Source organism: Harpegnathos saltator, unplaced genomic scaffold (assembly GCF_003227715.2).
Source record: "Harpegnathos saltator strain DR-91 unplaced genomic scaffold, Hsal_v8.6 scaffold555, whole genome shotgun sequence".
NCBI lineage: Eukaryota > Metazoa > Arthropoda > Insecta > Hymenoptera > Formicidae > Harpegnathos > Harpegnathos saltator.
The window spans coordinates 166,219-187,283 of NW_020230377.1; the positions used below are offsets into that span (position 1 = coordinate 166,219).

The 21,065-nt window shown below is 51.8% G+C and overlaps 1 protein-coding gene across 1 annotated transcript in view; it reads right to left on the minus strand.

Annotated features, from left to right (window-relative positions):
* Window positions 1–21,065, minus strand: part of mdy (diacylglycerol O-acyltransferase) — a 105,826-nt gene that overhangs the window by 41,496 nt on the left and 43,265 nt on the right. The window contains exon 5 of the mRNA XM_011139615.3: window positions 16,665–16,773. Within this exon, the coding sequence (XP_011137917.1) occupies window positions 16,665–16,773 (109 nt within the window). The remainder of the gene's footprint in view (window positions 1–16,664; window positions 16,774–21,065) is intronic.

Below are 21,065 nucleotides of genomic sequence, written 5' to 3' on the forward strand. Positions count from 1 at the left end.
GAGCCGGGTGTCGAGGAGGGAGCAGAGGGTGTGAAAAGAGGATCGAGTTGTCCGCGAACGGCGAAACGCTATATTTCTAACGCGATCGTAATCAGAGACGGTCGCTGTATCTTCGATTCCGCGCGTTCGCCGTTCTCGCTCGGACGCGCGCCGTCTCGGGTTATGCGAGATTATGAGCGGCCCGCGCGCGACCAGATCGTCGATTTTCCGCGCTGACCCGCGATCCTGAAGGCGGTCCTGAAGGCACGCCTTGGACGAGGTTTATACACTGATAGAAAATTATAGTTGAACTAACTATAATCTCACTATATTTTATAGTTTATTCGGGCGTCAAGCATATTTTTGTAGCTCGTGGAACCTGCAAAATATAGTAGAATAAATACAAATATATAGTCAATGATTGTCTTAAATAATTGTTTAGTTACTTTTACCATATATATGGTAATTTCTCGTTCACAAATATAGTGAGATTTAATATTCATATAGTTACTAGAGATGTGCGAATCAAGAATTTTTATGTCGAATCGAATCGAATCGAATCGCATTTTTTTAATTCGAATTCGAATCGGATCGAATCTATGAAATTTCATTCGAATTCGAATCGAATCGAATCATTAGAAAATTTAACATGACTATTAAACATGCACATAATGATGGAAGGTTTTAATATGAAAGGGGATATTGATATTGTAATATCATTTTAAAGTAAAATATATATTTAAATATTTAAAGTAATTTATAATTAAGTTATTAATTATAAGTTAAGTTAATTACAAGTTAAGGGCTCAAACATACAGGCCCAGATGTCTCGTTTTGTACTTGATGCATGCAAATATAATGCACGCTAGTATATTTGATTCGTAATTGAATCTTCGATTCGAAATTTTCGAATTATTCGGATTCGAATCATAGGGATTCAGATTCGAATCGAATCGAATCTAATGTAATTCGACTCGATTCGATTCGAATTCGAATAGTTCGCACATCTCTAATAGTTACATCTGTCATGATTTAGCAAATATTCTGGTAATATCGACTATATAAAACGGTTACTTTACCTACCATTTTATATTTGTATACATACAATAATTTTAGTTTAACTTACTATAATTCTTCGTAAAAATATTATATGGTTGGTTATACTATGCCTACGTCGTAATTATTACCGATATTATGGTAATACTTACTATAAATATGATATTTCGGACTATAATTTAGTTACTATATCATTATAGTTCCAAATATCATATATTTTTCTCTCAGTGTACATATGTATAGCCGAGACGCGATCGCGTGCCGACCGGTGGAAAAATGTGACTCGAGCGATCTCATTCAAATCGCGCGAGGGCAAGACTTTTGTGGCGGATTCTGTCGGAGGGGGAGGGGGGAGGGACCAAGCGATTCGATCGAAAACTGCTTATTCACTCGGCCGAGTAATCGCCACTGCTTTTAATTCTCCGTTGATATTTGCAAGCGCCGTCACGAGAGCGAGTCGGTCTTGGAGAGAAAGTCGTCGAAACTTGCGCGCTCGGCCGATATAAATTGTTTGCGTCGCGAGTCGATCGGCCGTGCGACATTGTTATCGACACGCGTGTCTCCTTTTGCCCCGGCACGTTTTTTCCCGTTAATTAACAGCCACGGAACTAGTAGGCACGTCGAAGGAGACCAATTTGACGCGACAGTTGGTGCGTTAATTTAATAAAACAATACGCAATTACCGCGCGCGCGCGCGTCCGCGCGTCCAACTTCCGTAAATGCGGAGGCCGGAATCAGTTTGCCGGCTAAAGTTGCGCGCGTTACAAAATTTCGGCACGTCGGAATTTGCCGGTGTTTGGCAGGCGTATAATTATACCAATAAACGGCGGAACGTACAATGCCGCGCGCGATGCGTTACACCGGAGAGAGAGAGAGAGAGAGAGAGAGAGAGAGAGAGAGAGAGAGAGAGAGAGAGAGAGAGAGAGAGAGAGAGAGAGAGCGCGCGCGAGAGATGTGTCACGGGCATCGCTCGAAGCTTTCTCGATGGAAACGCGGGAAGGCAACATGATAACGGTATTTATAGCTATATCTCGCGCCGTGCGAAACTACTACTTCGTGCACTACTCGTGCAGTTTCGATTCTCGACTATCGCAACTGACACGCTGCTGGAAAACTGATAAGCGAGACATCGCGGCGGCGATCGCCGCGTAAGATTGCCTTTCCGCGGAGACTCTAATGTTTATTTATCGGCGATCCTCTCGTCTCTCGTTGTTTATCAGACCCGCAAGGTTCCTTTTCCGCGACGCGGGAAACCACACCCTTATTCCATTGCGCGCGTACGAATAATAAAACCCGAGTTTTCCGGGATATGATAACACGCGGCCGCCGATGACGTCGACGAGAAAGATTTCGCGCGGCTTAATTGAGAGCGTTATAAACGGCTACAATCGCATTTTTAGCGGATTTAACCTACACGCCAGAATTAATCCTGAAATGCATTACGCGTGAAATCCGTATTTGCAGTAATTTGTTTGCCGGTGTATCTACACAGAAGTTAAAAATATGATATCACGTCGATCATATTCCCCGTCTGAAATATTAATCTGTCGTGATTTATTCCGACCAATTTTTCGCTTGGATTTAAATAAAACCTCGACGAATTATAACGCTCGAATGTTTATACGCGGTAATTTGAGAAAGTTCCATTCGCGACCGTTTCGTTTCTCCGCGGGAAAAGAGAATATATATGCACAGCTGTCGGGAAAAACTTGGGTCATCGAATGAAATCTCCGCTCGGTCCTTTATTCCTGCCTATAATAGCGCGCGAGCTATTCAAGCGCGTCCCGCGTGCGAGAACATTTCGAGCTGAACCTCCGTCCGAATACAAATACAATATATTATCGTTTCCAAAGTCATTTAAAACGCGGCGAGGACTCTCTCCCCCCCCTCTCTCTCTCTCTCTCTCCCAATTGAGCCCGAAAGTGAGGAATTTCGGCAGAGTACATTTCCCGGCCGCACGAGCGGCCTCGATATTGCGAGACCACTCGCAAATCACTCGCGACTGCTTCACCACCGCCAGGGAGATGCACACAATGTCGATTAAGACAATCCGCGGCCCCACGCGCAAGCAGTTTTCCGCGTCGCGCTTGGCTTCCGGGCGTGCGGGCGAGGAGGGGACGCGTCACAAACAATTGGCGACGCAACTCGTGAGTTTCCCCAAGAGCAGCGGTGCCATGCGGGTGGCAAAGCGCGAGCTCTTTATTTTCGACGATATCCGGCCGGATGCGAGCGATAAATCTGCTCCTCGATTCGCCGTCTCGAGGGCCTTACCTTTATACAGGCGTATATATTTCGGGATCGATCGTCGCCCGTAACTCACGCCCGGCACGCGTAATTCCCTACTTATGTCCTGACGATTTCTTCGCCCCTTCCATCCGCAACCCTCTGTCGCCTTCTTCTGCTTTCTCCTCCTCCTCCTCCTCCTTCTCTCGCTCGTTCTCCTCGTTCTCCTCTTTCTCCTCCTCTTCCTCCTCCTCCTCGTCGTCGTCGTCGTCGTCGTCGTCGTCGTCGTCGTCTTCAGAGGCATTTCCCTGATCCTGGCACGGTATCCAGTTGGCACTGGAGCATAATCACCTCGTCGGGCTGCCGTGCGTGAAGGAGGATCTTGGCAGAGAGTACGCATTCGTTTCACGCACGTCTACGCGCGCGTATGCGCCCGGGCTCTTGTCGTCGAGACTTTCAATTGGCCTGTCTGCCCCTCCCCCCTCTCCCTCCGCCCGCTCTGGGGTGGTTTTTCGATGTGTGCGGAATGGTAACGAGGATAATTGCTCTAATCATCGAGCGCGCGGTAGCCGTCAAGACGCGCGATTGTAATCGCTAAACCGGGCTTTCATCGCGGATCCGCGACGCGCGGACGTCAAGGGTTACGTTTGATAACGAGCGATGCTCGTTATTAATTCTTGCTAATGGAATTAATTCGCGAGCGCATCAATAGAGCAACGCGCGAGCGCGCGCATTATTCTCACCATTAATTTGATTCATCAGGCTTCGCGCAGCGTTTCGCGTTACCGCGCTGGCGAAATAATATGAATTCGATACCGTTCTTCCTCCTGTCGATAACGACGTGATATCGAGGTTGGATTGTGATATGATATTGATGCGATACACACACTTGCCCCGGCGCGTTCGGCCCTCGTGCCCGTTCGCGCGTTTCATCATCGCTTGGCCGCGAGGTATCTCTCGCCGCGAAGTCAATAGACAATTCTACGACGCGAAGCCGTGGTGCCGACATGGTCGTTTTGTAGCGGAGGAGTGTTTCTCTTTTGGCGGAGTTGGTGGCGTGAAAGAAAGAAAGAAAGAAAGAAAGAAAGAAAGAAAGAAAGAAAGACTCCTCGAACAAGCTCGAACGCAAGCGCATTGAACTCGTTTTCACCCTCTTCCCTCCCGCCCGCTGCTCTCACTCTCTTCTCTCTTTCGCGCGCTCTATCTCTCTCTCTCTCTCTACCCCATTCTCCCCCATATTTTCAATCTCCGGTCGAAAATGTTATTTTTCTGCGACTCCTCGGCGCGCTGCGCGCGCGACGACGCGCTTTTAGTCTCGCTCGGGCAAAATATACAAAACCCCATCCATTCGGCGCGCACGCAAGCGTAATGCCATTTCCGTTTTTGAGGCGGCGTTCGATCTGCAATTGAATGATTAAAAATTCGAAATGCGCGCCCGTAACATTACGACGCGCCGCCGGCCAGGAACGATCTCGTTGCGGATGAGCGGGAAATAACGGTACGAGAGGGTAACGATTAATAAACGAGCAACGAGGAGCCGTCGATCGATCTCGTTTTTGGAAATTGCGCTCGCTCGTGTTATCACGGCCGAAGCTCCCGACGGCGATGGCGGCGGCGGCGGCGGCGGCGGCGATGGCGATGGCGATGGCGATGGCGATGGCGGCGGCGGGGCACGCAGTGTACGCGACGGATTCATAGCTAAAGTGTCAGGCCGGAACGAGCCGTGGCCGCGGCGGAAAGAGCCTCGAATGCACGCCGGAATCGCGAGTGACCGCACTCGTGCATTGTTGACGCGACGAATCGTGTCACGGTCCGGCCGCCATCCGCAGGATTAGAGACACCATTCGCATCCGTAGCGCGAAACACTCACGGTACGACGTTCTTGGCCTGACCCGAAACTCTGCGGAAATTCGGGCTATTCTCGCGCGAGACGCTCCCGACATCCTCACTATGCTACAGGCCCGTCCGGATGTTTGCGGCGGAAAAGAATCCTGTAGAATTCGCAAGGATAGGCGGCGAGCGGCATTCGGCCGCAACTCGCGGGGCACGCCGGCGCAAACGTCGAACCAATTGATGTGAGTGAGGGGGAGAGAGAGAGAGAGAGAGAGAGAGAGAGGAGAGGAAGAGAGATCTCTGCATTAAACGTGGCCGCCGCGTGTCTAATCCCAAGTTGGCGGAGTCGACGAGAGTTGGCGGGGCGAGAGCGAGCGGGGCAAGTTTGCAATTTGTAAGCTGCGCTTTAGACGCGGCCTCGCGTATTTCGTATGGACTTTACGAATTGTGGATTCACCGTGAATCCTTCAAATGATCAGCAGCAGCAGCAGCAGCAGCGGGCAACTCGCGCCCGACGCGACGCGAGTAATCTGCTTTACGACGCGGCGGGCGTCGGCGAAGTCGGTTTACGCGCAGCAGCGACGTTGATACCGCGTCCGGAAGTTCGGCGAATTAAAATTCCCCGGTCTCTCGGCAAGTATCGACGTGATATTAGACAACGTAATTCGAAAGTACGCGGTGCCGCACAGCCGTCGCTATTAATATTCCGGGATCATCGTGGGCTACGTGTACTGGAATTTCGACGTGACTCCCCGTGACGTTGCGCTGGCAAAAGCGGATTCTCCACGGCAAACTCGTACCCACGAAATCCGCCAGCGACTCGTTCATTTCCGCAGAATTCCCCGCGACATCGAGGACCTCGTTGTAACGCGCGCGCAAGCATGCTGTTCGCCTCCGTTCGCGTTGTTCGCGCGAGAACCAATTTCGTAGCCTAATTTTGGCTAGCTCTCGGATTATTCCGCGCAACCGCGCAGCCGATGTGCGCGCGTCTCTGTGCGTGCACACACACACACACACACACACACACACACACACACACACACACACACATACACACACGCGCGCGCGCGCTTGCGTGTGCAGTTTGTATTCCCTGCAATTTTTGCCCTTGGCTGACGCATCCGGTCGATGCGCGCAACGGCGGCAGCTTTTCAGCCAGCCTCCGTAAGAATTGCTCGTCGAAGCTTTCCCTCTCGCTCGGTTCGGGCCCTCTCGCGCCCGAAAATATTTGCATTATTTAATTCCGGTCCCTTTCGCAGCGTTAATTAAACAAGTAATTATTTTGTATGTTTGAATAATTAAAATGTAGAAGCGAAACAACGGCGGGCATAGGCAGAAATTCAGTTGGCCGTCTCGTTATGAATGTAAATGGAGATCGCTGTGTTTCGGCGCGCACGACAGGTGCCGCACGCACACGCGTGCGATATCACGTGCGCGTAGAGACGTTTTCTTCGCTCCACCCGCTCCCCCCTCCCGCGACATTTCACGCTACGTCGAGCTTGCTGCTCGTTTGAAGTCTACGAAATTGGCTGCGCATCCCCCGTTAACGGGGCTCCGCCGCGAGACGACGGGATGAATTCTTACACCCTCCCCTCCCGCGACCCTGTTTGCCGCTTTTTTCTTTCCCTCGTCTTTCTGCTCCCTTCTTTTTAATTTTCTTGTCAAAGACGCCCTCTCCCCCCCCCCTGCCCCTCGGCGATCTCCCCGCCTCCCCTATCGCGCGCTTTTCCCGCAAGTATATGGATCAATACCAGAATACGGATTTCTCATTCTTCGCCGGAGAGAGCAGTTTCGACGTTCCATCTGACCGCTGTAAATTCTCGAAAACGAGCCACTCGAGCTTTGACACTGGCATTCGGGCAAATTAATGGCGTAACGAGTGGACTCGATGTCGCTTTGGAATCAGTAAATATGACTACGCGCCCGTATCGCACGGATAAAACAAGGGGGGCGCTTAAATTAATGCACCCTTTTTGCCGCCTCCTCCCCTTCCTCTCCCCCCCTCCCTTTCTCTCTCTCTCTCTCTCTCTCTATCTCGTCGCCCTTTCTCTCTTTCGCTGTTCATGTTCATGTAACCAGCCAAAAGTCAGATAGCCCGAACCTTGTTGACCTTGATTTATCCCGAAGTAGCTTAAAAACGTCTATTCAGCAAACACAAAAGACTTGGAAGTCACCACGAACACAGCCGGCCAATTAGGGGAGCAATTTTTTAGATTCACGTATCACACCGGTAAAGTGGGTGCTGGAGAGAGGTGAAGAGGAGAGACAAATTGGGCGCCGACATATCGTTGCTTTCGGCAATCCTCTCGTCGTCGCAGCTACGCCCGACTTGGAGGGTTAAACCCCTCGGAGCACCCTCGGAGAGACAAGGATTAGCACACACGCGCGCACATTAAGCAGCCGCGCGGTGTTATTCCTTCTCCACGATGCTAATGTCCCGATGTTTGCGGCCTCTTCAGCGTCGCGCTGATTATCGCCGGCGAACATCTCGGGTCAGGACCCTCGACCGCTCGAGAGCCTCGGGAATGGCAGCCGGAGCGGGCGACTCGCCCTCCCGGCGGCAGATCGATCGTAGAATTTCGTTAACGTCGATTTTCCGTGTCACGTGCCGTTTTCGAAAAACGACCACCCTACCGAGGGGCCGTGCCCCGTTGCGCAGGATTGTGTTTGCACACACCAGCCTCCCCTTGTAAGCGCCGTAGACGTGCAAACACTCTGATGAGCCATCTTCCGCCTCCGTCGGACCTTCGTCGGTCGGCTCGATCGTGGGTGGACGGATCGCGACGGAGCGGAGGCGCTCCGTTCGACGGCGGCCCGAATCTGATCCCTTTCGCCCCTTTGTTCCAAGCCAGACCCATTCAGTCTCTCCGCGCTCCCTAAACCAACAATATCCTCCAGCACCTCGGTGCCTCGCGACCCCCTCTGCACACACAGAGAGAGAGAGAGAGAGAGAGAGAGAGAGAGAGAGAGAGAGAGAGAGAGAGAGAGAGAGAGAGAGCCGGGCCGAGTGCTTGGACGTACGATTTGTAATTCCGGAGGAACTCATCGGAGGAGAACCGGCTCGTTGAAGAACTGCCGCTGCATAATTTGTAATTCCAAAGAGCGACCCGGTCCCTCTCACGAAGCGCTCGCGGTGATGTAGCCGTGGTAGAAAGGGTGACCGGAGGCAGCGGCGGAGGACCGCTGATGGGAGGGAAAAAGGATCGCGCCGCACGCGCTAGTTCCTTTTCTCGCTTCACGACTGCTCGCGGATTCTTGCCGGCGATATTATTTTTTCATTTTTCTCCCCTTTCTCGATGCTCGTATCAACATGGCGACCGACATGGGGACTATCGAGTGACACTCATCGCCTCGCTTACTTGTGTCTCCTTCGGCGCGACGAAAAAGTATCGCGACCGACGACGCGGAAGAGCGGCAGGACACTCGCGCGGGGCGGGGCGGAGCCGCGCGATAGAAATTAATCCCGAGCAGATTCCTCGCGTTATATTCACCGCGGAAGTTCTCATTCGCGCGAGTAGACGCCGCCGCCGCCGCCGCCGCCACCGGTAGATTAAAGCATAATAACGAAGTAGTTATTCCGCGCGACCCCGTCCTCTCTGGGGATCCGGTCGGTCGACCGGCCGTCCGGGTGAGAGAGAGAGGGGGAGAGAGAGAGAGAGAGAGAGAGAGAGAGAAAGAGGAAGGGAGCAAAAGTCTCGTCGAATTAGGTAGCGGACCACGATTTGTTATTCAAAATTCGCGGAAAGGCGTCCGCGCTTCCGGCTACGTTCGAACGTAATTTCCGTTCCGCGTAAAGCTTTTACGCTCTCCGCACGACGACGACGACGACGACGACGGGAAGGGGGGAGACCGCCGTCGCGCGCTTGTCAGGAGGTCACGACGAGCTTCATCTGCCCCTCGCCCTCTACCTTTCCTCTCTCTCTCTCTCTCTCTCTCTCTCTCTCTCTCTCTCTCTCTCTCTCTCTCTCTCTCTCCTTGCCTATCCCGCTCGTAGAAAACACATCGCGCTACATGCATATAAGATGACGACGCTCGCCGAAATATGCGTTGCCATTTATATTACACGAGAGTTGTGAGTGGTGAGCAACGTGATTCTCGCGCGCGAGCCGGAAAAATGATATTAATCGCGCGTATATCTTAGCATTACGCGCGAAACGGCAGAGAGGTAGAGAGAGAGAGAGAGAGAGAGAGAGAGAGAGAGAGAGAGAGAGAGAGAGAAAGAGAGAGAGAGAGAGATAGTTAGAGTCAGAGAGAGAGGGGGAGACAGAGAAATCGCGGATTTCTTGTCGCGTCGAAAATCGCACGATGTATAAAAACACGAGCGCGATACACCGCGCGACCCTCGCGCGAACTTAAATGAGCCGTCAAGATTTTACCCCCCAGCTGCCCTCCCTCCTCCTCTTCAAGCCCTCGCCCCCGGCGCGCAATCTTCTCTCTATTTCTTACCTCCGTAACAAAAGGATAACGAACGGAAGCCTTCGCGTCTAATTACTTATTCATGTTAGGATTAGTGCTCGCAACGAATGCCGTAACCACCGAGTAGCGGAGATATCGCGGCTTCCTCGCCCTCCCCCCCGCCCCGCTCGCCAGCCATCCGCGCCGACGACGAAGCCGTAATATGCGGGGAAAACGTTTCCCGCTCACGGACGTTAACGCGAACATCGCGCGTCCACGTAAACAAGAAGCGCGCGAGAGAATACGCGCCGCTGCCTTAACTCGCGAAAGAGTTCCACCTCGCGGCCTTTGTTCCGCCGGGCCACGATATTGCATTTCCATCTGGCGGCTGTCATCGCGCCAAGATTTTACGGCGCGGCCTTGTCGTGCGCTCGTTACAGCTTCACGTTAGCGCCGTATACCGAAAGGGGCGGCTCACACCCTCTCCCCCGCCCCGTTAGAGAGTGTGATTCTTTAAGGTCGATGCACACTCACGCTCGCGTCGCCGCCCTCGCACGATTCACACATCCGGGAGGCGGCGGCGTCTCTCTCCGTTTTCTCTCGTCCACTCCGCGTCGTCATCGTCGATAGACGCTCTCACCTCTTCTGTCGGCCCGGCCGATACCGAGCCATCGGGGGTGTATCTGTCGGATCGCGTCGGAACGTATGAGAAGACCTTTACACACGTGGCTGGTGCGTACGCGAAGTGCGCACCTCGAGGAGGGGGCGGGGGGAAGGGGCGAATTTATGGATCGACTGCGAAATTGAAAGGGTGGAGGCAGAGAATTATTAGAACGCCCTGTTATGCGCGCTCGAGTATATCCGCTTGCTCGTGACAGCTCACCGCGAAGAGTGTGCAGCAAGAATTTGCAAATGCCGCAGGGAGCGAACCGGTAATTTCGAGTGACTGGATTCGCGCGCGCGCGCGCAATTCGGGCCGGGCTATTCGACGGAGGTTATTGCGACGAGCCGGAATAGTCGTCGGCGGTCGAAAGCCGGGCAAGGCAAACAGCTCGGGAGAAGTGAGCTCGAGATCGTGACGAAAAGTACGAACGTGTGATCGAGAAGAACCGTTAACATGGCGGGAAATAAAGCGAGTTCAAATATTAACATGCTGCCGCGGTAACTTGCAACTTCTCATCGGAAAGCGGCCGAATAAAGCGGCCGAAGTCGGAGCGAAGCGCTACGACAACGAAAATCGAATTTAATTGAAGTATACCGGATGAAGATGCGTTAGATGGCCCCCTTCCCTGCCCCCCCCCCCCCGTGTCGCGAAGTCTCTCGTCTCTGTTGAGTACATTTTCGCGCGAGCCGCATCTGCACGGAGCGGAACGAATCACGGCTGAACGAAACAATTTCCCGCTGAAATATGAATGACACAGAAATTGCGGCTGAATTTATCAGAATTCGGTCTGAATTATCAAAATTTCCGGGCAACTTGAACGGAATTCCGGCATTTTCGGGATCGGGATCCCTGAATCGTTCATATTTCACCGGAAAATTGCACCGTTCAACCAGACATTTTTCTCTCTCCCTCTGGAGAAATTTCCGTCCTTCAACCGGAGGAGAGGATACCGGGCAACGGGTTTCTCCTTGCCGTGCAAGAAATTGATTGGAGACCATGTTGCAACAGGCTTCCTGCCCGCCGCGCGCGGCTGATTAATGAATGACTCGTTTCACTGCGCGCCGCCGTCCGCTGACTCGAGAGATCCCACGCAAGCAGGACCTCGTGAGAAAAGACAGAAGACTATTTAACGCCGCGCGCGTATTATTCGGGAAAACATCGCCGCAGCCGACTCGACTGATTCGAACGATCGCTGATTGGAAACTGCCGGCCGCGGCGAGCCTCCATTTTTCACGAGCGAGGTTTGCGCGCGATCGTGTTTACATCGACACGTGCATCCAATCGTCGGACCGAAGACGAGGACCCTCTCTGTGCGACAATATGGTACCACTTAACTGTGCGGTAAACACTCGACGCCTTTTATTGCGTTTGCGGCTATCTGCCGTGCGAACGGCGCAGGAAAACGCGCGCGGGCGGACAAGTGCAGCTGCGAGAGCGACAATGAGACTCGTACGGGTAAATCGGCGCTGCGAGAGAGAGAGAGAGAGAGAGAGAGAGAGAGAGAGAGAGAGAGAGAGAGAGAGAGAGAGAGAGATAGGGAGAGAGAGAGAGAGGGAGGGAGGGAGAGAGACAAAGAGAAAGAGACGCGATCGAGAGGCCGTAGATCGCCCATGTCACGTTTCTATCGGGTGTCACGTTTCGCAGTATCAACAGAAAAAAAAGCTCGTGACACGCTCGTCGAACGGTGTAGGAACGCTTCCGAATGAGCGGAATTCGACGTCCGATGGCCGGCGATGCTTTCGCATCGCGCTCGTAATTACGGCAGTCGACGGCGCTGCGCGCTACGTGTCGCGCCGCGCACCCCCTCGTTCTCGCGCTGTTTTTCGTGAGTATTTCGCGTGTTTTAACCCCGTCATTCGGCCGGACGAGGAGCCCGAGCGGGAGAATTAAATCGTCGGACGCGCGAGCTTGAAAAAAAAAAAAAAAACACGCACACACGCACGCACGCACGCACGCACGCACGCACGCACGCACAGCGAGGGAAAAAAAGGAGGGGAAGGACGCGCTAGCGCAGCGAGTGTGTGCGAGTGTGGCAAGGGCGATTATATCGGGCCGTAAGCGAAACGCGACGTAACGCGCCGAAATAACGGACGGGCAAAATCAGGGAGTTTTAACGAGCCGTTTAGCGGCCGTATCGGCGGAAGGCTGAAACGCCGTTTCTAATTATCGGCCGCTCGTTAAACGTCGGCGGCCGTATAATTAATTCGCCGACTGCAACGAAATGATTAGCCGCGCGGCGACCGCGCGCGGCCGACGGGCGTATATATGTCTGTCTGTCTGTCTGTCTGTCCGTCTGTCTATGTCGTTATTCACGGGGGGCGTCGAGGAATATCCGCACGTCGCGCGTGAAAACGGAGAGAAACCGGCCAGGACCGGGCGAGATAAGAAGATCGCAGTGTACGATCAATCAAGAGATATTCTCCGTCGCGCCGCGAGAGAACAATGTATACGTCGGCGAGGCGCGAGGGGGAAGCTAGCGCGAGCGCGACTAGATCCTTTTATATATCGGCGACGTGAGAGTGGTAGGGAGGAAGCTGCGGAAGCCGCAGCGGCGCGAAAGGCAAAGATTCGCACGAGTTTGGGCCGCCTAAGCGCTTCTTAAAACTTCCGTAGTCGTAGAGACCAGCGCGCGCGCGCGCGCGCGCGCCTCGCGAGCGAGCGAGTGCAGAGCGGTGGCTTTGGTTCAAGTGCCCGGACGACCCGGGCTCTCTCTCTCTCTCTCTCTTTCACGGAAAGTCTTTCCTCTCTCCGCAGCGACGTAGTAGTACTACTCCTCGTCACTCTTTCACCCGGGATGCTCGACCCTTCAGCATGCGAGTCGACGGGTACGAGAGTGTGCACTCAAAAGTGTATTCACTCACGTAGACACCGGGGTTTTGACGCCTTTACGCGAGCCGGGGCGTAAAGACGCGTTCGCACCGGCAACGGTTCTCCCAGGATGCCCGCCGGACAATTTACGGAGGAAAATAAAAGGGGAATAAGGTTCTTAAGGATTTCTCGGACTAGCGTCAAAGATTTCGAGATTTTCGCCTCGGGATCGGGAGAGAGGGAGAGAGGGAGAGAGAGAGAGAGAGAGAGAGAGAGAGGCTCCCCAGCTCCAGAGGCTTCCTTCCTCCGTCGGCGAGTCGCCGACTCAGGGAGGCATTAAGCGCGCCCCGGAGGCGTTATATTTCTTATACATTTGCTGTCGTCGCGCGTACGCGATTATAATTAATGCCGCTTGAAGTTATTTGCTGCTGCGTGACATAATTAAATTTTTTCCCTCGCCTTCTCTCTGTGTTGACATGTCGAGATGAGATGAAATTAATTCTCTCCGTCCACCTCGGCGGCGCACGGCCGCCCCTCTTTGCAGAAGAATATTCTTGTAATTATGTGTCGCGCGCGCATGTGTGTGTGTGTGTGTGTGTGTGTGTGTGTGTATATGTTGAACAGATTGCTGCTTATTTATTCTTTCGATCCACCGAAATTATTCTCTCTCGTTCTCAATCTTCCGGTAGCGCTGGCACGCCGCGCGGAACCATCGCGGTTACGGTCGCTCGGGGAATTCCAATAACTCGTTTAATTACTTTTATTCGGGCTAACGAGTTCTCGAATGTTTCAAACACCCGCAAGAACAGTAGCACTTGCAATTTCGTAGCGACGGAGTAAATCTCACGGAGTTTGAGGCATGACGATCCTTCACCTTCGACTACACTGCATCCCCGATGATAGGAGGTCATATGTTCTCCTGTCAAAGTTCAAAAGCTTCGATCCAACTTTGAAGTTTCATTGTCATCCGTTACTGTTCAATCTGGGGGTTCTCCGGAAGGTGCGAAGCAGGCGGCAGCGCGAGAGAGAGAGAGAGAGAGAGAGAGAGAGAGAGCTAAGAAGAGAACTTTCTCGCGATCGCGAGAACTACAAATTACTCGCGATTTAATATATCGTAACGCGACCGCGCCGCGCCGCGCGAAAGCTCGCACGTTAATAGCGCCCGTTAACGCATTCCCTCTTGACACCTGCATCGCCGGTAGCCGCCGAAATGAAAAACAAGACGATCGATCCATCGATCGATCTCTCTCACGCATTCCCTTCTCCGCCTTCTGCTTCTCCTTATCCCGACCCGCGTTATCGGAAAACACGCGAAGCTGCGCGTCTTCAGTTTCAGCCGATTCTTCCTTGTACTTTGTACCACGTTTTTTCAACACTCGCTGCAGGCAATCTATCGAGGCGAGGTTAAAAAGCGTCTGGTTTAACTTCGTCGCAAGCGCGCGCGCACACACACACACACACACAGAGCTAAATACAAGGAGACCGCTGTATCTGCCGTGAAACTAAAAGATCTTCCTTTGTCGATGTTTCGAGTTCTAACGATTCGAGTTCTTCGCAAGCTCGCGCTCTTGCGCTTTTATCCATGCTACAATCGAGTCCTGTCTCTCGTGCTGCCTGACGTCGACTGTATCGGAGACGACTGCCGGTCGAATATCGCGACGGAATCAAAAGCTCCACCAGCTTGCGCCGAAACGGAACGCCGTAAAAGAAGACAAACGACGAGTGGGTGCGTTCCCCGATAACAGTACAAAGTTCGCGATGCTGGATTCACTCGGAGTGTTCTTGCGAACGCCAAAAGGAGCGCACTCTCGATTCCAGCTCTCTCTCTCTCTCTCTCTCTCTCTCTCTCTCTCTCTCTCTCTCTCTCTCTCTCTCTCTCTCTCTCTCTCTCCTCTCTCTCTCTCTTCCTCTTTCCGGCGGGAATCGGCGAGAGAGAACTTTCGCGTGTATTTACTCGTTTCGCGGAGTTCCGCGGAGTATGTAAATGACAAAGAACATTAAAAATGCAGTACCGAGCGGAATTAGCAGGAGAACACCGGTGTATTACGCCCGGCGCCTGCCGCCGAGTGCGATTAAAGATCCTTTAATTAAAGTCCGGGCGATTTTCCATAAAGTTCCGACTTTTCTTTGCGATAATTCATCATTCGGATTGAAAAACTAAATTAGATCGCCGGGCGCGCGCACCGCCGCGCGACAATACACTCCTATCGAATCGATCGGTGTCCGCATACGTCCGCGGAAAAGGGAAGAGGAGAAAGAGGGAGAGAGAGAGAGAGAGAGAGAGAGAGAGAAAAGAGAGAGAAGGACAGGAGCGGGATAGGGGGAGGGGAGGGGGTGCGTTTGCTCCGGGAATTAATTTAAATTCTTTTAATTAGACAAGCGCCGCTTTGTCGCTCGCGGGCGCAGTTACGCGGTGTAATTACTTTTCTTCGTTAGGGCAGGGTATTATGACGCGGCGCGGCATGAGGAGCGAGAAAAAGAAACAGCAGGAGCAGGAGGGAGCGCAAGGTACACCTCGCGATTAGATCTGATTGAATTGATAACGCGAGCATACGTCTGGCGAGAGTCTGGCGCGTGGCGTTGTGTCGCGTTGCGAAAACTCGCGTTTAAAAGTCGCAGCGGGCCGTCTTGACGTGAACGCCCGGACTAACGCCCGAACGGACGGATGGGCTCTCGGGCACCCATGAAGTTACGGATGAAAGAGAGCGCGAAGTAATTGCATTTGCATGTGAACGTGAGCCCCGCGATCGTCGCCGCCGCCGCCGTCGCTGCCGCCGGTGCATCGATTTGCACGGATGACCATAGGTATTGCATTTAAATAGAATTTTTGATACGATAGCGCACGGTCTCTCTCTCTCTCTCTCTCTCTCTTTCTCTCTCTCTCTCTCTCTCTCTCTCTCTCCGCGCCGCGAAACGTGTCCGACATGGCCGCGCCACGAAGAACGGAAATGGCGAGCAATTAAAAATCAGTTATTTTATAACTCGGCGATACTTGCGCGTACGCGCGCGCGCGCGCGAGCACTCGTTTCTCGCATAATGGAAAATGTATAATCCGCTGCAAATAATGGCGCTCGTTCCGTCAAGTGTTTCAGCAAATTGCGAGCGGGAGAAAGAAAAAAAAAGAATAGCGAGGACAGAAAAAAAAGTGGCGCACGACGGAGCAATCCACAGCCCCCGTCGTTCGGGAGGGGGTGAGGGGGAGGGGGTGAGGTAAGCTCGGAGCTTCGGCCAGGTGAACGCATTTTCGTGAATGATGGTTTTACATGCGCCCGCGGACACGTACAGATGGTACACGTAGAGGTACCGAAGAGGGGCGCGGACGCGGCGAGGAAACATCGCATGCGCCGGTCGCTTAGGGATTAATTATATGTCACGGAAAAGAATGGATTTGCGCGATAAGCGGCCCTGGCGAATGCCCAAACGGGCTTCGAGTCGCGCTGAGTGACTGCATAAACTCGCCGGGCTCGCTCGCCGCCGCCGCCGCCGCCACCACCACCACCGCGGTATTATTCCGATCGCGCGAACTCCCAGGTAACTCGAGAACGTTACTTACGTACATCCGTACGTTATCCCGATCGATCCCCGCGCGGCCGACCGACCGACCGACCGACCGGTCGGCCGCCATGCCGGCACGTAAGTAATATCGTGTGCGGATGCGACCGCGCGAAATTCGCGCGAGTGAAACGATACGTAAAATGGCTCTTACACAGGCTGAATCCGGAATCCTTCACGTGGATGACCACCATCGGCATCAGTACCATCACTACGAGGTTTACGACGTGGAACACCATTCCTGGCCCGTGAGCTATGATATCCTGCGGCACAAAATAAAGAGATACAGCTTACGAGCGGAAGTGGCTGGCTGGCGTACAGCGCGCGGCACGCTAACGGCCGCGCGCGAGCGCGGGCGCGGGGGAGCCGAGACGACGGACGTTGCTTTTTCCTTCTCCTGCTGGTCGTTTCGGAGATGTGCGAGAGCATATCTCCGAAACGAATCCGATTAGCGCAAATCACGGGTAAAGGGTGTCCCAAAATTCACGCCAGAAGTAATTTTGATAGAGAACACAGGTTTATAATTAAAGATTGTAAATTTTTTATTGATTCATAAAGTGTACAGTATAGGGTTATGTATGGAATAGCATATCGGGTAAATGGCCTCCACGGCTTTGCTGGCACATACGGACTCTCTTTTGTTGAAATTTTCCATGACCGTTTTGCATAAATGTGGCTGAATTTCGTTGATACAGCGCTGAATTTCCTCCTTCAAGGCGTGGGTGGTCGTGGGCTTGTTGGCATAAACCTTAGACTTGAAAAAAACCCCAAAGAAAAAAGTTCAACGGCGCTAAATCGCATGATCTGGGCGGGGCCTGATCTGATCACCAAAACGGGAAATTACACGACCAGGAAATGACTCATGCAGTAATTGAATTGTTTCTCGGGCATTGTATGGCATGTGGCATCGTCGTTGTTGAAACCACATGTCGTCCACATCCATATCTTGCAATTTAGGCACAAAAAACTGGATTATCATGTCGCGATAGCGAGCACCATTAACTGTTATTGCCTGACCAGCCGCATTTTCGAAGAAGAATGGTCCGATGATGCCTCCAGCCCAAAATCCGCACCAAACAGTGACACGTTGTGGATGCATTTGTTTCTCAACAATCACTCGTGGATTTCCTGAACCCCAAATGCGACAATTTTGTCGCCATTAACCAAGCCATCAAGATGAAAATGAGGCCTCATCGCTGAAGATGATTTTGTTCTCGAAAAATCAGCATCCACTTGTTGTTGTTCCATAATCCATTCAACGAACTCTCTTCGCTGCGGCCGTTTACCCGATATGCTATTCCACACATAACTCTATACTGTATACTTTATGAATCGATAAAAAATTTGCAATTTTTAATTATAAACCTGTGCTTTCTATCAAAATTACTTGTTGCGTGAATTTTGGGACACCCTTTATTACTGTCGGGGCAATCGAGATTCAACGTGGCGTCGTAGATTGTCGTTCTCCTCCTCCTCCTCCTCCCCTGCTCGGTTCTTCGTGGCGACGGAGGCCGTTGATCGGCGAGCTGAAACTGACGAGAGAGGCTGGCGCGGTTTTATGATCGTCGATAAGCGAAAGGGCATCGTTGTTTGCGCCGTTGAGCAACATGGCGCGTGTGAGGCGATTGGTGTGTACAGTCGCGGAAGATTACTCATTCGTTAAGTTTCGAGGTAAATAATTGAGCGGGCAGCGGGCAACAATGTAAATGTCACGAAACATGCTGGAACAGCGGGAAATTATCACGGTTAAATGAGTTCCGCGCCGAGATATTTATAATTGCGCATTTCGTCGGACAAACAGCAGTTTTTCTCTGTTTGCGCGCTCGCGACGTGCCCGGCTGAAAACCTACGGAATTCTGATGCGTGTAAATCACTGCCACGTTGGTATGCGTGATGTATCGGAAACGACGTGCAATCCGCTACGGCCGCGGTGAGATTTACGAAAAGTTAAACGTTACAGCGACGGCAGTTGATCATTCGAATTTGCGCGTTTCGCGATTTCGATTTAGCCGGCTGATGGACGAAATTTAGGAAATTCCGCGGCGATCGCCCTGAACGACGGATGCTTGTTCTTCTGTCACGTGAATGACGGTATAAATGCATTCTCGATTCTTCTCCTTTCTTTCTTTCTTCCCCTTTTTTCTTCATCTTTTCTTTTTTCTTTTGTAACGGTGAAGCTTTTAGCAAATTGTCACGAATATATAAGGGACGTATTTTTCGCTTGAAATTACTCTCGAGTTCAATCAGAACGTGCACGGCGCGTCTAAAAATGCGTTAGCTCAGCAAAGGGCAGAATAAATCAGGAGCCCGAGTGAAATTGCTGCGAATATTCGAAACGCGAGCTTACTACGAGATTAATTACCCGGACAAAGTGCGTTACAAAGAAGCGTATAAATCACGCACGTCGTCACAGCGCTCACAAAATTGAATCGCGGTATTTCATTCGTGAGATTGCGCAGTTGGCCGCGCCTGTTATAGGATTCAATAAAAAATTACACACCCGTCCGGGACAAAAGGTTAATTATTTAAACGCGCTGTCGGGCCGGTTTGACAAAGTATCGCATGAGCGTGATTTATCACCGGCGAGTTATTATGGCGCGGAAACAAACGCCGATGTTCGCGGTGGAACATTCGTCCGTACGGAAAATATTTCGCTTTTGTGCGCGTCACGTATTGCTGCCTCGATTGCAAAAACACGGCCCTGCCCCGTTCACTTTCGCGCACTCTTGGCGAACTTTCGCACCGGAATTAATTAGCTAAGGGCGAACGGTGGATTTCATAAAGAATGCAGTTTTACGGCTATCCAGAAACTCAGCCGGTGAGGAATGCGCGAGAGAGATCTCTTCGGGGGAGATCGTTAGGAGGAAATTCCTTCGTCGGGTGAGCGTTGCTTGCCGAAACCTGCAGTAATTAATGAGCTGCGCGATCTTTTTTATTTTTCTGTTTTTTCTGTTTTTTTCTTTTTTTTTTCTTTTTTTTTTTTCCGTAGGATGTAACGGAAAAAAAGAGAAGGCTCGAGCATCCGTGAGGATGCGCGCAAAACAGTGAAACTGAGAAAGCGCGGCTAAACATTTATACGTAAAATTTATGAGCGCGATTATAGGTCACTCAGCATTTACATAACTCCTGGGAAGCAGAAACGCGATATTTTTTGGCCGGTCAAATATTTACAGAGCGCTTGACCTAATTATGGCGTTCAAGAGAATACCGCGAATTTAGTACGGAGCCCGACAAATTGCGTGCTCAAATATTTATGAAATGCGTGTCGTACGACTTTGCGCATAAAGAGAACTCGCCCAAAAAAAAAAAAAAAAAAAAAAGAAAAAAGAAAGAAAAAAGTAGGACAAGATCAACGCGATTCCATCAATTCTCCGATAACGTTCAGAGCGGATTTAAAGGGAAGGCAGCAGACGTCGAAGTCGAAGTGTTGTCTCGCAGAGACGAAACGTCGAGTAATCTCTTGCTCTGATTCTCGATCGCTTGAATCGCGCTCTAACAATAACGTTCGCGATCCACCGAAGCGGAAAGTTGAAATCGCTCACCCGGCGACCGCCGCGCACGCGCTGAAAATTGATAAACAGAAATTATTTCCTCCATCACGGTTGTACGAAATATTTGTTTTCTCTCTCTCCCTCTCCCCCTTCCTCCGCCTCCCCCTCTCTCCCTCTCTCTCTCTCGCGCGTTATCTCTTTCCCCGCGGAGATAAGCGGGCCAGCGCAAACGCGCGGAATAAAGTCGGGACATTATATCCCGAAAATGGATACGTTTATCATCAAAGCAATCGCCGGCGTATCTTCGCCAACCAAGTGTGTCGCATATCAGCCTGACGGTTGACATGGCGGTTGAAAAAATGCAACTTTGCCGACGCGTCTGATAAGTTCTCATCCGCCAGCGCGGACAGAGCCGTGCGCGAGATTATTGAACGAGACGAACGGCGTGAGTCAGTGGCGCATAACAAAAGCCGACGATTTCATCGCGGACGTAAGCGCGCGATCGCGCAAATGGCCGGGGAATGCACGCGCGAAAACGCGAGCATAAGTTACCCGCGCTCGCGGTCTCTGTCCTGCGAGTATTAATTTGTTACATATTATTCATACGAGCGAGCGAGAGAAAGAGAGAGAGAGAGAGAGAGAGAGAGAGAGAGAGAGAGAGAGAGAGAGACCCGTGCCTCGCGCCGGCCGAATTATCCATACAACGTTGTAATTATACGCTCGTCATTAGCCAAATTATTAGTCGATTAGCGGTCGGCGATTAATCAGCGGGTGGTAATTATTACGTGGGCCGATATCACATCGGCGTTTGCGCCGACGGGGCTTCCCATTTCAGAAAAGGAAGCCGGCTGATCGAGTTCGACGCTTGACCGAGCATCACACAGTTCGTATGAAGTTGATTATACATCGCATCAAGTAGTCGCCTGTGTGCCCGGACTCGCGCAAATATAGCCCCCGTATGGAATATTAACGCGAGTGCAAACTGATGCATTAACATGCGTGCGCCGTGCACTCGTCCAAATTATTCCCATCTCTAATTCCGCCGTCTCGCTCCCGCGCGACCG